Genomic DNA, 15,222 nt, shown 5'->3' with positions numbered 1-15,222 from the left:
AATGGGTTTAGTTCAGTGGTACCATTATTATTTCACTATCCAGACAGGAGTTTCCTGTTGTGTTTCTTTAGCTTCATCAGGTATTTAAGGGCAGCAATACATGTTACTATTACTTGGGGGTGGGGGTGGGAGTACCAGTCTAATGGGGGCTGTAGCTCATTGGTGAAACATACGCTTTGCACGCAAAAGGTTTAAGTGCATTGTTGTTGCATGCATCTATGGGGAGGACTGGGGAAGAACCCTGCCTGAAACCCTGGACAGCCACTGTCAGTCAGTATAGACAAGGCTGATCTAGACCAGGGATTCTCAACGTTGGGTCCCCAGATGTTATTGGACTTCAACTCCCATAAACCTCAACCAAAGGCCACTGGGGATTATGGGAGTTGAAGTCCAATAACATCTGGGGAACCCAACGCTGAGAATCCCTGATCTAGACCAAGGATTCTCAACCTTAGGTCCACAGATACTATTGGACTTCAACTCCCATAATCCCCAACCAAAGGCCATTGGGGCTGGGGATTATGGGAGCTGAGGTCCAGTAACATCTGGGAACCCAAGGTTGATAATCCCTGAGCTAGACAGACCAAGGGTCTGACTCAGCAAAAGGCAGCTTCCGATATAGCTTTAATGTCTTAAAATTCAAGAACTCTTTTCTATAGCTATTATTCAAAACCCAATTTCAGACTTTGGAATCTTACCCTTTGTGCAAATTTTCACAAATGCACACCATTGTTTTCTGAAGCATTTGTAATGTTTCTTAGTGGCTAAACCAAAGTGCAGGATGCAGTTCTGCGCAAGAGACGTTCCACATTATTTGATGCTTTGAGCAACATGCCTTCATGGGCAAGGGGACCACAGTTAGACCATGGTCAATGTGGGCTAATAAGGGGGGTCAACAGGGAGAAAGGCCTTTCCAGAATAGATTCTATCTGTCCAGGTTCTTCTTTTTTGTGCCTTTTGATAGGGAAAAACCATGTGTATTGTATTTCTGCCTGTCATCTATAGATTAAAGGCCAAAAGCACCTCTAAAGACAAAAAACGAAGTGATAATCCTAACTGATATTTATCTTCCCAGACTGCATTGCATAGGAAAATGGACACGCACACACACACACCAATTAATGGGAAGGTACCTTAATTGCCAAATGCTTGTCCTTTGCAAAAATAAAATGTTATATTGCACACTAAATTATACGGACTGAAGGGGTTGTGTAATCAATACTCTGAAAGAGACATACTACAGTCTGCCTATTGGTTCACTCTATGGTGAGGTGTTTCTATGTGGCAGATCCTGATTCTACCAAAAGTGTTTAACCCGATACAAGGCAAATTATTAAGCACAGAACCTCCCCACCCTCCAATTATTAACAATCTCAATGTGTCTTCAGTGGACTGGTTTTGATCAAAGACAGTGGTGTTCAATTGAATATCTATGTTTCCGTTACAATTTAGCTTTGTTATTTCCCTGATGGACAGCTGTATAGACCAAAATTAATTAGAATCTTGACTTTTGGGGGCTCAGTACGTCCTCTTGTGTATTTCTGTGTTGAATTATGGTTTGATGCCATCACCTTTTCCTATCGTTTTGGCAAATATAAATGCTGGTACCACAGATAAGGCACATAAGTACCAATCTACTTGTTCTAGGGTCCCAATTTGGGAGTGTCAGTACACCCCCTGGGACCCGCTACAAGATGTGACTGCCATGACGTGACCTGTGTTTGAGAGGAAGACAGTACGGGAAAGGAGGAGCAGGGCTTAGCACTGAACCCAAAGAGCAGCTTAGGGAGTCTGGCATTAAAAAAAGCCAGGGATATTGGTTCCTATCTCTAGGAGGGTCTGCAAAAGATACCCCAATGCACACAAACAGACTTCCTGGATAGCGACTCGAAGGCATTCCTGAGACCAGGGGCGTAACTATAATAGGCAAGGGGAGACAGTTGTCTGGGGCCCCTCTGCCTTGGGGGGGGCCCCCCAGAGACAAGTCACATGACTGACTCCCCCAGCCACGCACTTGCCCGGGCTTCCTTCAGTTGTATTCATCCTCCGAAATTGATGTGGGTGTTAAGACCTGGAGCTCCTAGGACAGCATGTCTTTCTCTAGTACCATTAAATGACTTGTATCATCCACAATTTACAAAACCTTTAAAAAATAATTTAGGATGATGTTCTGTTGTGGCACATAGGTGTTATATATAGATATATAATAAATTTTATTATGCTTTTTGTTACCACTATTCAGCCTCATTAAAGACTTCTTTACTTCATGAGCTGAGCTTCAGTGAGGAGGGACATTTTAAAATCTTGTCTCTGGGCCCACTCCAACCTTGCTACGCCCCTGCCTGAAACAGGCAAACCAGGTCTCCATTGCCCTGCTTTCCCCCAACATATTTCCAACATTCCTTCTCTAGTTGGTAAAGTCACTGAGTCATCCTCTCTGGACTCTTCTAAATCCAAAGGCTAACAGAACAGCTTCCCAAAACTAATAAAAGGTAAGTATTCCCTTATCAAGACAAGCCTCTCTCTTTGTCTAGCCCCCTTCCAATTTGATTTTTCTATTGTTTTACATGGGAAGCAACTCCAAGTAATCAGTAACTCAGATGACGGATTTTTTGTTCCTCAAGCATGTCTCAAGGCACAAAGTCTCTGGGATTCAGCCCAGGGGTGTGACCTCTCTGCCTCTTCCCATCACTGCACCCCAGCTTCAGCACAGAGAACCCAGCTTACTCTTCCTTCATGTTAGACATGTTGTATAGGGAGCTTTTTTCTCTTTCCTCTGCTCCCAGGCATTCTCCTTTTTCCTCCCCAGAATTCCCCTTTCCTTCCCCATGGATGGGTATGGGTGTGTGCGTGTGTACATGCTTGTGACTTATTGAGCTAGGCTAGAAGGTTTTATTATTTATGGTTTAATATCTGAAAGCTCCCCTGTAGGGTATCCTAGCCTAGTGCGGAAACCATAGGAAATCAGCCTCTAATTCAATCCACTGGTCAGGGCCATCCACTGGGTGTCCTTCCTAAGACTTGCTCACACAGCCTTTTTGTTCCTTCCGTTCTTTGCCACCAGACCTTAACAAACTTCTAACTCTGATCACCCCTCTGCCTGAGTGGCCTACAACAGCACAGGGAGCCGCCTTCTCTTCCACTCACACTTTTGGTTAAGTTCAGCCCTCAATTCACCATTGATTGGGGAGAAGGCAGCTGTTCCCCTTCATAGGCAAGGAGGCCGTTGCTTCTCTCTCCTGCCCTTGCCTCCTTCCTCTCTTTGCCCTCTGTTTCTTTCTCCTTCTCTGAACCCCTTCAAGCTGTCATCCTCCTCCACCCCTGGTCTTTTTCACTGCTCGCTCTTCCCTCCTTTCCTCCAGCTTTCTCTGCATCTTCTCCTCTCTGCCCTCACCTCTTCCATTGACATTTATTTATTGTTGTTGTTGTTGTTGTTACATTTATATCCCGCTCTTCTTCCAAGGAGCCCAGAGCAGTGTACTACATACTTGTGTTTCTCTTCACAACAACCCTGTGAAGTAGGTTAGGCTGAGAGAGAAGCAACTGGGCCAGAGTCACCCAGCAAGTCTCATGGCTGAATGGGGATTTGAACTCGGGTCTCCCCGGTCCTAGTCCAGCATTCTAACCACTGCACCACACTGGCTCTTTTACAAGTTTCCCTCTCCATTTCTTCTCAAACCCTTTGGAGTTCCTTCTCCATCTCTCTTCTCCTTGTACCTTTGGAGGTACAAGGTACTTGCTTTCCCCAGCCTTTGATTCTTTCACTGAATCTTCCTCGCTAAGCAGACCCACCACCACCACCACCTCCTCCAAAGCCATAACCATCACTTAAGCTTGAAATAATAGACATTTTCATGGTCAGCTAATATCAGGCTACCTCTTCAATACTCAATGCTACATCTAGGTAGTCTTACTTCATACTATCCTCAAACAGCTCTTCAAACTGAGCTGGGAAAATAATTTACATCAGGGGTTCTCAAATTTGATACTGTGGCTCCTCATCACCACCACGCCCCCGTTTAAAGCTACTGGCTGACATCCTGACTAATGATGTGTAGATCAACAACATTTTATTGAGGGTCAAGCAACCTGTTTCCAGTCTAGCAGAGCATTCCTGGAGTGCTTCCAGAGCCCAGGCAAGCTCCAAACAGTATTTGCACTCTTGCCCAAAGTGCCCACACTTTGCAGGGCAGACCAGCACAGGGCTAGTGTTTCACTGATGTTAGGAGCATACACACCTTTTTAGTCCAGATGTCAGCCACTGATTTGATTTGGCAGAGGTAAAGCAAGCACATTTCCCTTTTAAATGAGAATGAGCTTGCTTGCTCCTACTACCTGGGTTTTATGTTTGAGACTGCCAGTCTAATTTCAGGCTCCCGGTTATTTTCACGAGGTATTTGCTCATTATAGCAGCAGCTGCTGAAAACTCCGATTGACACAAGCAAGAATCAAGCCAGAGGAGTCAGTATTTTCATGGCTTTCTCACTTAATTCTTTGTGCTCTGCTTGCACACTGATCCAAAATTCAGGACGAGACGCTGTTGAGGATGTAAAGCAAAGAGCTGCTCTGACTTCTCCAAGAGACAGGGAGGCAGGCAAAAGCCCAAACCCACCTAGATTCTCTGATGCTCACAAAGCCAAGGGCAGCAGCCATGGCACTTCTTTGGCCACTCACTAGATGAGCTCTAGCGACTGGCTCCCAAGAGGGGAGGAAAGGGAAGGGAAGGGACTCTCCCTGGCCCATCAGCCAAAGAAAGATCACTGCTGTGCCTGCCCTTGGCTTTGTGAACGGCAAAAGAGGCAAGCAATTGTTGGCTTCTGTCTCTGCATCCCATCATCCCTGGCCGTCTCTACACCTTCTACATGTTGGGTAAGTTCCCTCCCTGCTAAGTTGCTGGGCATGCCCTGGGGGTCCCAACCCCCAGCTTGAGAACCCCTACCATAGTGGGCATCTGAGAAGAGTTTGCACAGAGCCTGATGGTGCTAAAACTAAAGCATTGGGATGTAGAACATGTAGGCCTTATTCCCTGCCCTTAACACCAGGCCAAACAAATATTAGTGCTTCATCTCATTTTCTTCCTGATGCCATTTTCCTTTGTCTGTGAGTCTTGCATTTGGGTAAACAAAGCAATGCGGCCAACAACAGCAACAATGGATATTCTATGAAAAGGATTTGAAAATAAACCATAATTACAAGGCACAGAGAGTACTGTGGTATCAGCGTGCCATTGTTTAGCCAAAAGCAAACACGGTAAGGAAGTGGGGAGGGAGGAATTCACTGCTGTGTTATGCATCTAATTTGTCTTTTCAGCTCAAGATATTCTAATAGGTTTGGTGGTGTGTTTTTTATTCAGTTTCAGGGCCAAGCTACATGTCACGTTAAGCACAGGATGGGGGCAGCATGCTCATTTTTGTATTCTGTAAATAGCAGCTGGATAGCCCCCAGAATCTTGCAGGAGAGAGAAGAGGAGAGACAACATCTGCTCCCAGGTAGACCCCAGGGTGTGAGACTGGGTGCCTGCCTGTTTGCTTGTCCTGCTTCCCCTCTGTCTGTTATCTGAGGTGAGGCCTTGCAGGATTGGGGCCAGGGAGGAGGGTGACAGCAGTTTCCTGCATTCCAGCTGCCTAGAGCTGCCTGCTCAGGGCTATATAGGCTTCTGCCAGTGGCGGCAGCCCCTTTGGGGGAGCCACTTTGGAGGACAGCGAGGGCGAGGGACAGGTCTCTTGGCCTAGGTATATGTAGGGGGGGCATTTAATAGTGGAGCTTCTGTTTTAATTTGTCCTGGGTGAGACAATCTTAGAATGTGTCTGGGCTTAACTGGAGATGGGGAGACAGGGGCCGTGTCCACTGACTGTGGGGCGGCCATTCTGGTCGTGGTGGGGAACAGAAGAAGTAACATTGGCAGGTCAGCGGGCTGTTACAGGGGAAGGGGACTTGGAAATCTAATAGCTGTTTCCCCTTCCGGCTGTCCTGCCAGCTCTTTGACCTTAGGGAGCAGTGCCGACCACCCTTGGGACCTCACCTTGCTCCTCTGTAATGCCAGGTTGGTCCAGAACAAATCAGAAACCATCTATGATTTGATTCTGGTTGAAGGCGCTGACCTGGTATGTATTACAGAGACCTGGCTGGGGGAGGCTGAGGGCCCAGTGTGGTGTCGGCTTCTTCTTCCAGGCTACTTTGTTGAGGAGCGGGTGAGGGACCAAGGGCAGAGAGGTGGAGTGGCTGTGGTCTATAAGAATAAACTTTCCCTTACCAGGATCCCTGTTAGAGTGTTGGACCATATCGAATGTGTGTACTTAGGTCTGGGGACCAGGGATAGCCTGGGACTTCTGTTGGTGTACCAATGGTCCCGCTGCTCAACAGGGTCCCTAACTGAGCTGACGGACTTGGTCTCAGACTTGGTGTTGGAGTCCCCCAGGCTTGTGGTGCTGGGGGACTTCAGTGTTCACTTTGGGACCAATTTGTCCAAGGCAGCTCAGGAGTTCATAGCAGCCATGACGACTATGGGCCTATCCCAAGTGGTCTCGGGACCGACGCACATTGCTGGTCACATGCTTGATTTGGTCTCTCACTCTGATCAGGATGGTGTTCCGTGGGTGGGGACTCCTGTGATTTCCCCATTGTCCTGGACGGACCATCAACTGGTTAAGATTGGACTCACAGTCACACCCCACCTTTGCAGGAGCGAGGGACCTATTAGGATGGTCTGCCCGAGAAGGTTATTGGATCCAATAGGATTTCAAGAAGCCTTGGAGGGATTTAGTGTTGGCTCTGCTGGCGATCCTGTTGATGCCCTGGTGGAGAACTGGAACAGCAAACTCACCAGGGCAGTAGACATTATCGCTCCTAAGCATCTTTTCCGACCCACTTCAAAATTGGCCCCTTGGTATACAGAAGAACTATGGGGGCTGAAGCGATGAGGTAGATGACTGGAGCGCAAGTGGAGAAAGACTCAGCTTGAATCTGACAGATTGCAACATAGAGCTCATTTGAAGACCTATGCTCAGGCGATACATGCAGCAAAGAAGCGATTCTTTTCTGCCCATATTGCATCAGCAAGTTCACGTCCGGCGGAATTGTTCAGGGGTGTGAGAGGGCTAGTGAGTGCCCCTCCTCCCTTGAATCAGAATCTGGAACCATTGATTACTCGCTGTGATGTGTTTAATGAATTCTTTGTGGGGGAAATCTCTTGTATTCGGGCCGACTTAGACTCCGTCTCCACAATTACCTCAGTGTCTGATGTGGAGGTGTCCAGCTACTCCTTTTGTGTGATTAGGTTGGATCGGTTCCAGTTTGAGACTCCTGAGGAAGTGAACAAGCTGATTGGAATGGTGCGGCCTACCACCTGTTCTCTTGACCCTTGTGCGACACGGCTTATATTATCTGGCAGGGGGTTGTTGTAGAAGGCCTGGTAGAGATTATAAATGCGTCTCTGAGGGGAGGTAGGATGCCTCCTTGTCTTAAGGAGGCAATTATTAGACTACTTCTGAAGCAGCCTACCCTGGATCCCTCGGACTTGAACAACTACAGGCCTGTCTCCAACCTTCCATGGCTGGGCAAGGTAATTAAGAGGGTGGTGACCTCCCAGCTCCAGACAGTCTTGGATGAAACTGATTATCTTGACCCATTTCAAACTGGCTTTCGGGCTGGCTATGGGGTGGAGACTGCTTTGGTCGGCCTGATGGATGATCTCCAATTGGCAGTTGACAGAGGAAGTGTGACTCGTTGGTCCTTCTGGACCTCTCAGCGGCTTTCGATACTATCGACCATAGTATCCTTCTGGAGCGTCTGAGGCGGTTGGGAGTTGGGGGCACTGCTTTGTGGTGGTTCCGCTCCTACTTCTCGGGCAGGTTCCAGATGGTGTCCCTTGGAGACTGCTGTTCTTCAAAAACTGAACTTTTGTATGGTGTTCCCCAGGGCTCCATACTGTCTCCAATGTTGTTTAATATCTACATAAAACCGCTGGGAGAGATAATCAGATTTGGTGCAGGGTGCTACCAGTATGCTGATGAAACCTAAATCTATTTCTCCATGTCAGCATCATCGGGAGAGGGCATAACTTCCCTAAATGCCTGTCTGGAGGCGGTGATGGGCTGGATGAGGGATAACAAACTGAGACTGAATCCGGCTAAGACAGAGGTACTCAGTGTCTGGGGTCGGAACTCGAGAGATTATTTTTATCTGCCTGTTCTGGATGGGGTCACACTTCCCCAGAAGGAACAGGTATGCAGTCTAGGGGTGCTTCTGGATCCACGCCTCTCCCTGGTGTTCCAGGTTGAGGCGGTGGCCAGAAGTGCCTTCTATCAGCTTCGGCTGATACGCCAGCTGCGTCCGTTTCTTGAGACGAATGACCTCAAAACAGTGGTACATCCTCTGGTAACCTCCAGACTGGATTACTGTAATGCGCTCTATGTGGGGCTGCCCTTGTACATAGTCCGGAAACTACAGCTGGCCCAGAATGTGGCAGCCAGGCTGGTCTCTGGGTCATCTTGGACAGACCATATAACTCCTGTACTGAAGGAGCTACACTGGCTGCTGATATGTTTCTGGGCAAAATACAAGGTGCTGGTTATAACCTATAAAGCCCTAAACAGTTTGAGCTCTGGGTATTTAAGGGAATGCCTTCTTCTGCATGAACCCCACCGCCCACTGAGATCTGCTGGAGAGGTCTGTCTGCAGCTGCCACCAGCTCATTTGGTGGCCACTCAGGTACGGGTCTTCTCTGCTACTGCCCCGAGGCTTTGGAATGCGTTCCCTAGTGAAATAAGAGCCTCCCCATCTCTGACAGCTTTTAAAAAGTCTTTTAAAACACATTTCTTCACCCAGGCTTTTAATTAATGTTGTTTTAATGGTTTTAATGCTGTTTTAAAATATTATTTTAAAATTTTTAAATTGTTGCAATGTGTGCATCCTCCCCCCATTTTTGTCTTAATGAATGTTTTACTTTGTTTTTATTCTGTTGTAAACCGCCTAGAGACGTAAGTTTTGGGTGGTATAGAAATGTTTTAATAAATAAAAAATAAATAAAATAAATAAAAGGACTGTGACACAGGAAAGCGGGCTTTAATCCTCTGCCCCCACCAGGATCTCAGTTTAGAATGGGCTCAACCAGTTATTTGCCTGAGCGTGGCAGTGGGTATGTGGAAAGTGGTGGCAGTGGGTTCTTTTTGCTTCAGAGCCAATAGCAGGCAAGCAGGCAGGGAGGGAGGGGTGCAGATGTGTAAACCATCTGGATTAGGAGCAAGTGGTTAAATCTCCCTCTCCCCATGCCAGTCCCAAACCAGAGGCCTTATCCAACTTATTTATTAAATTAAATTTATTTATTAAATCCAAATTATTTATTAAATTAAAAAAACCAATTTGATTTTATTCAAGTATTTTACTGGAATTAACAAAAAAGCAAAACTAGCCCCAACTGTGAACTTAAACATATAGTTGGACCCTAAATGAAATGACCCCCGCTAACTTGGCAAAGAGGCACCTTTTAACATGATGATTCTCTTTATTTAGCAGTGGGGAGAGTAACTGGCCCTATCCACCCCTAGCACAGTACCTCCAGTGACTGTTGCTGGTGTCTATCTCATGTTCCTTTTTAGATTGTGAGCCCTTTGGGGACAGGAAGCCATCTTATTTATTTCTTATTTCTCTGATTAAAGTGCCCTGAGCCATTTTTGGAAGGGTGGTATAGAAATTGAATTAATTTATTATTATTATTATTATTATTATTATTATTATTATTGATGATGATGATGATGATGATGATGACATAAGTCTACTCAGAACTGACTGGTACATGCACTTCAATTAAACCTTGCTTAGAGCTGGGCTCTGCGTGACATCTCCAAGCCTTGGAAATGTACACTCCCCTGTCCCATCACCCTGTGAGCATCTACTTCCTATCTAGTTATAGTCGGTGAAGACTGGTGGGTTTGGACAACATGACCAGTCTTATTGTAACCTATTTGCTTCAAAAGAGCCCAAGAACTGCAGCCAAGATTTGAAGTGAATTGTAAATTATTTGAAATAGGTAGGCTAGAAAAAGCAGTGATTTGTGGGTTTGGAGTAAACTTATTTTTCAAATGTTTATACCATCCCAAACATCTGTCTCTGGGCAGTTAACAACAACATAAAACAGATTAGAAATAAAAACCTTAAGTCAAGACTGGTCATGTTTTATTTTAACCTATATAGGAAGTAGATCCTCATGTGAGGATGTGGGGCGGGGGTGGGAAGGTATTTACATTCCTAAGAACGGGGACATCCCCAGGAGCACAACTCTAACCAAGGTTCTGAGTGATTTCTGAACCAGCCCAATGCACTCATTGCGGACAGCTTCCAATACTGATCAATACGTAACCATTTTTCAAAAGGTGATGACAACTGAGAACCCATTCACATGACCAAAGGGGGTTGGTTCTTTCCCATAGGCTTGAGTTTCTGGGCTGACAGGAGTTGTTTTAGCATAGGTTGGCAAAGACAATCGTGGATGTGGCTGCTCATTTGCAAATGCAGTTGTAGCTGGGAACTAGACACGGGTGACAGAAGGAGATGAAAAATCAAGGATGCAGCTAGGCAAAGACATGTGGGTCATGTCAGAAATTAAACATGGGCAGGCAAAGTATTTTAAACAGGATGACTTTGGTTTTACAGCTCTAAGCACATTCCTAGCTAAAAGTAGTCAGGTGTATCCACACTACAAACTTAACACCAATCAGCGTATGCATTTCTGTTAGCCAGAGGTGGCTCAGTCCAAAGTTTAAAAGTATTTTGAGGAGCCCACACATGTCTGGAGCCAGTCAACATGGTGTGTAAAACTGGTCAGGTGTGTCCCCGCCTCCCTGCTGCTGGAAAGCCAACATGGATCAGTGGAGTATGCACTAGCATGGGATACATGCCCCACTTGATGATTCTTGTCATAAACAGAGCTTTTTCATAACATATACTTTTGCACAACTGACTTTTCATGCAATACATGGGCACTTATTTGTCATGTACAAGGCAAACTATCTTCCCTTGTGCTTCCATTGAGGAAATAATGCTATAAAATTGTGCTGATAGATCAAAACCAGCAACAATCTGGTGTCCTTTAGTGGTGCTCAGAATAGACCACCAGGGACAACCACATCACTCTGCTTCATAGTAGGGTCAGCCCCAAGAACATCTAAATAGATACATAACATTTCAGACACCATTTAGAAACAGGCACACAATTCTGTGAGGTAAGAACTGGGCAACAGAAGGGGGAGAGGGGTGAGAAAGGAGCAATGTCTACCTCCATGCTAGTGTTGGGGTCAAGGTCATCACATTCTGACTCCTCAGAACTGTTTGTCTCCTTTTTTGGCAGCATGGAGAAAAGAGAACAGAGTTACAATAGGCAGAAAGACTGTGACACAAGAACAGAAGAGCAACTGAGAGCAACATAGAAATGTGCGCTGGTAACAAAAAATGCTTTCCCAAACAGAAAAGCATGAGGCAGAAAACAACATACTGCTGGCAAAAGAAAAAGAGAAAAAAAGGGAAGCAGTCTTGAAATCATTCAGCACACACAAATGCATTAGTGAAAGCAGCAGCAATGAAGAGCTACTTCTGCTGATGTAATACTAGGTCCCCAATTTGGCAAGGTGCTTTAAACCTTCACAGCAGTGTTATGCATTCAGGAATTCACACTTTAACATAACATTCTGGTATATTCAGCAGATCTAATAAAAATAAAAATCTGGAGCAGTCAAGAGCTCACGATTCCATTCAGTTTGGGATTTCAGCTCATTGGAAGCTGAGTTTATGAGTCATGAACTTCAAACAATTTGAAGTTCGTGAACCATATATTTCGAAAGGACTGAATTCAATATGAAGTTTGCAAAGGCAGAATTGTGAATTAACCCCTATCTTAAAAATGCAGCCAAATGCACAGAGTGTGTGTATTTAGAGCAGTGTGGCTTGTGTATGCTACATTCAAGACATAAGGGAAGGGGAGAAATGATGGTAACGTAACCAACAAGACAGCTATCCTAAAGGATGCTTCGTAAGAACTGGGTGTGGTTAGCACACAATGTAGCTGTGTATTGATTTTATAGGGACAACCAGACATCTAGAGTTAAAGTACAAATCTGGCTAAGGAGGCAGAAAGTACAAATCTGGCTAAGGAGGGATTTTGTCGTGAAGCAAGAATTACATTGGCTGACATTCGCTGCAGTGCTACGGCAATGGAAGAAACTCTGCAGGGACGCAAAGTAACTGGAAACTAGCTGCACCTCTTCCTTCTTCCATAGCCCAGTGGCAGCAGCAGAGGTGGCGGGGGGAGGAGAGCAATTTTTGCTGTTCTCCCCTCCCTCCTAAATGACTATTCACTTGCAAGATAATGAGGCTATTCACACAAGTGTGCAAACCTGGGCTAAGGGAGCCCAGCCCGGTTTTGCATGCTCATGTGAAACACCAAGATCGCACCCAATCCTGGTGGCTACACGGTGGCAAACCCCCCTAAGTATTCTCCTTCTAAACTGAGGTCTTCTCCAATAAGAGCTCCAATATGTCTGAGTCATATTGTAGAGGAATGGGATTGACAAAAATCTCTCTTTACATTGTGCTTTGTTTCACATGGCTGAAGTAGCTGCCCTGATTGGCATGCACTCCCAGAAAGATAATCTTTGCAGTTAAACCAGTCTCCTCTCTCTATCTTTTTTAAAAATCCCAAGCAGCTGACGGAACTTCTATTCCCAAGGTTTTGTTAGTCAGGATCCACAAATCAGTTTCCCTAGAACTCAAGAGAAAAACGTAAGTGGATTAAGGCCACACAATATTTGTTATATTTCCATACTAGGTATTGCATACAATGTGATCTGAAGAGACTTCTATTTGTTTCATTTATGCTCTTTTATTATTCTAGCTACGTTCTAAACATTTTACTACTATTAACGTGTCTAGAAATATTTCAGAGTTCTAACCACCTAGAGACTTTGGTAGTGGATGGTATACAAATATGTTAAATAAAAGGGGATAAATTAAAGGGATTATTAAAAGCTGAATCTCTGTGTTGATTTAACAAGGGCTGCAATCCTATGCATGCATACTTTAGAGTAAACTCAATCAAACTTGTTTGTGAATAAAGATGCATTGGTTTGCATTGGCATTCTACTCTAGACATAATCTCCACTTGTATAAGCAGTTCTCTCCATAAAGCTTAGACTGAACTAAGCTTACTCCTTTCTACTGTATTTTGGTGAGAATGTAACTAGTATTTTGGATCCTTGGAGCATTAATATAGAAACAAGAGAATGCAAATAAGAAAATGAAATAGAATGTGCAGAATTCTCTTTTGAGATGCCTGATTTTTAAATAAACATTTTAGACATAGTTTGCTCCTCAGACACACACCTCAGACACAAAGGGGAAGGATGTTACCATGAGTGAATAATATTGCTTATGTCTTTGGAGATATGAAGCGGTTTCTAGGTTTTTAAGCATTATAGTTTTGATTAATTTAGAAATATGGGTTAAGATCACAAATTGTATGGAACACATAGGTAGCATAGAAATATAACAAAGATTAATTGGGATTGTTTTTATTGAAAAACGGTATATAAATTTAACAATAATTTTTTTTAAAAAAGATGATGCATGGTATTTATCCAGTGATAAAAACTTTCTGCACTACTTTAAAGATTTTATAGCTCCCTGCTGAAGAGCTGTGTGGGCTTGAAGTCAGACAGATAACTGGGGAGGAGTCAAAGACCTTTTATTGCACTCTTGGACTACTTCCTTCTGTTTCTGTTAGAATGGCCAGTTGTAAAGGAAGGAAAGTCTCCTGCACCTTTAATATTCGTGTAGAAGGAGGAATTTCAACAGGCGCAGCTGTCCATCGGGGTGACAAAAGCTGTGCTTGCTAGAGCTCCAGCTTTAGTCCATCTATTAAAGATATGGGAGCCCCATCCTTCATTACAACAATTAGGGTGAGTAGAAGCAAATACCAAAAAGACTTAACATTGCCATATAAGAGCTGGCAAAACACAAGGAGTTAGAACAAAAAAAGCAAACTTTCTGTTAAAGAACACATGCAGAGTTTGCATTGGCAACATCATAGGGAAAATGTTTTATTGGGAATGTTGGCCCCCAATTCAACTAGGGATGGTCCTTGTTTTATACCAGAGCTGCACAACTTCAGCCCTCCAACTGCTGTTGGACTACAAATCCCATCATCCCTATTGGCCTCTGTGGCTGGGGGCAATGGGAGTTGTAGTCCAACAGCTGGAGGCTCACATTTGTACACCTTTGATCTACACTGTTCTAACAGTACTGAATAGTTTGCCTATGGGTTTCTGCCAGCATGAGTCACAGAAAGTAGACTTGTTACACTTAAGAATAAAGTTCTAAAGGGGGGAAAGAATGCTGGGTGGACTCTACAGCCAAGGAATATGTCCTGCTCAAGAGTTCCACCATCACATTCTTCCAGCTGTTATCACCAATTATCACTTGAACTTCACCATGTAAGTCTCCTAGGCAGAATTTAAAAAGAAAAATATTACAAAGAAAAGGAACCGCAGTTGTATCCACTTTTGTATGTGTGTTGACTGTACACACAGATCATACGTGCACTGAACATAATGTGTCTATTCGGCTATGGACAGCCTTCAAAAGACCATGGATGTCTAGGGTTCTTCTAGGGTTGATTTCAGTAGCTGCCTCAATTAATCAAAACACTTGAGTTAAACTAATGAATTCTTTGGGGCTTAGGCAATCAAAGTCTGGATTTTTCCAGTTTGAGAACCCAGTTCCCAGCCACTTTTCTCAGGCTGTGTCAGATCTTCCAGATCTCTCTGGGTGCTAATTCACTGGTACTTGTAAGGGGTATTAATAGTTATTCACATGTTATGTTCAATGCATATACACTTCACACCAATGCATTCAAAGAGGCCTGTACCCAGGTTCACTCTTAAAATGAGCCCATGTACATGGAATAAATATGTACAAAAATATGTACATGGATTAAAATGAACCCATGAACATAACAATATGTGCATGGGTACAGACACTTGTATGCACATTCAATGTAATACCTGAATAGGGTTTGTGAGAAGCCAGTTACACTACAGCTGGGGCCTTTATTTTTAGTCCAGTATTACAAAGGGGCTAGTAAGTTCCGAACAATCCAAGTTACAAAAGTCACTGCAGGAATATCTAGAGAGAGATTCAGGTCAGACTATTCTCATACGCAGTTGAGAATCAACA

General features: G+C 44.4%; 1 protein-coding gene across 1 annotated transcript in view; it reads right to left on the bottom strand.

Annotated features, from left to right (window-relative positions):
* Positions 1–15,222, bottom strand: part of KALRN (kalirin RhoGEF kinase) — a 920,107-nt gene that overhangs the window by 32,065 nt on the left and 872,820 nt on the right. The window contains exon 18 of the mRNA XM_053244916.1: positions 11,273–11,332. Within this exon, the coding sequence (XP_053100891.1) occupies positions 11,273–11,332 (60 nt within the window). The remainder of the gene's footprint in view (positions 1–11,272; positions 11,333–15,222) is intronic.

This window comes from Hemicordylus capensis, chromosome 1 (genome assembly GCF_027244095.1).
Source record: "Hemicordylus capensis ecotype Gifberg chromosome 1, rHemCap1.1.pri, whole genome shotgun sequence".
NCBI lineage: Eukaryota > Metazoa > Chordata > Lepidosauria > Squamata > Cordylidae > Hemicordylus > Hemicordylus capensis.
This window is presented reverse-complemented; position numbering and strand designations above follow the sequence as displayed.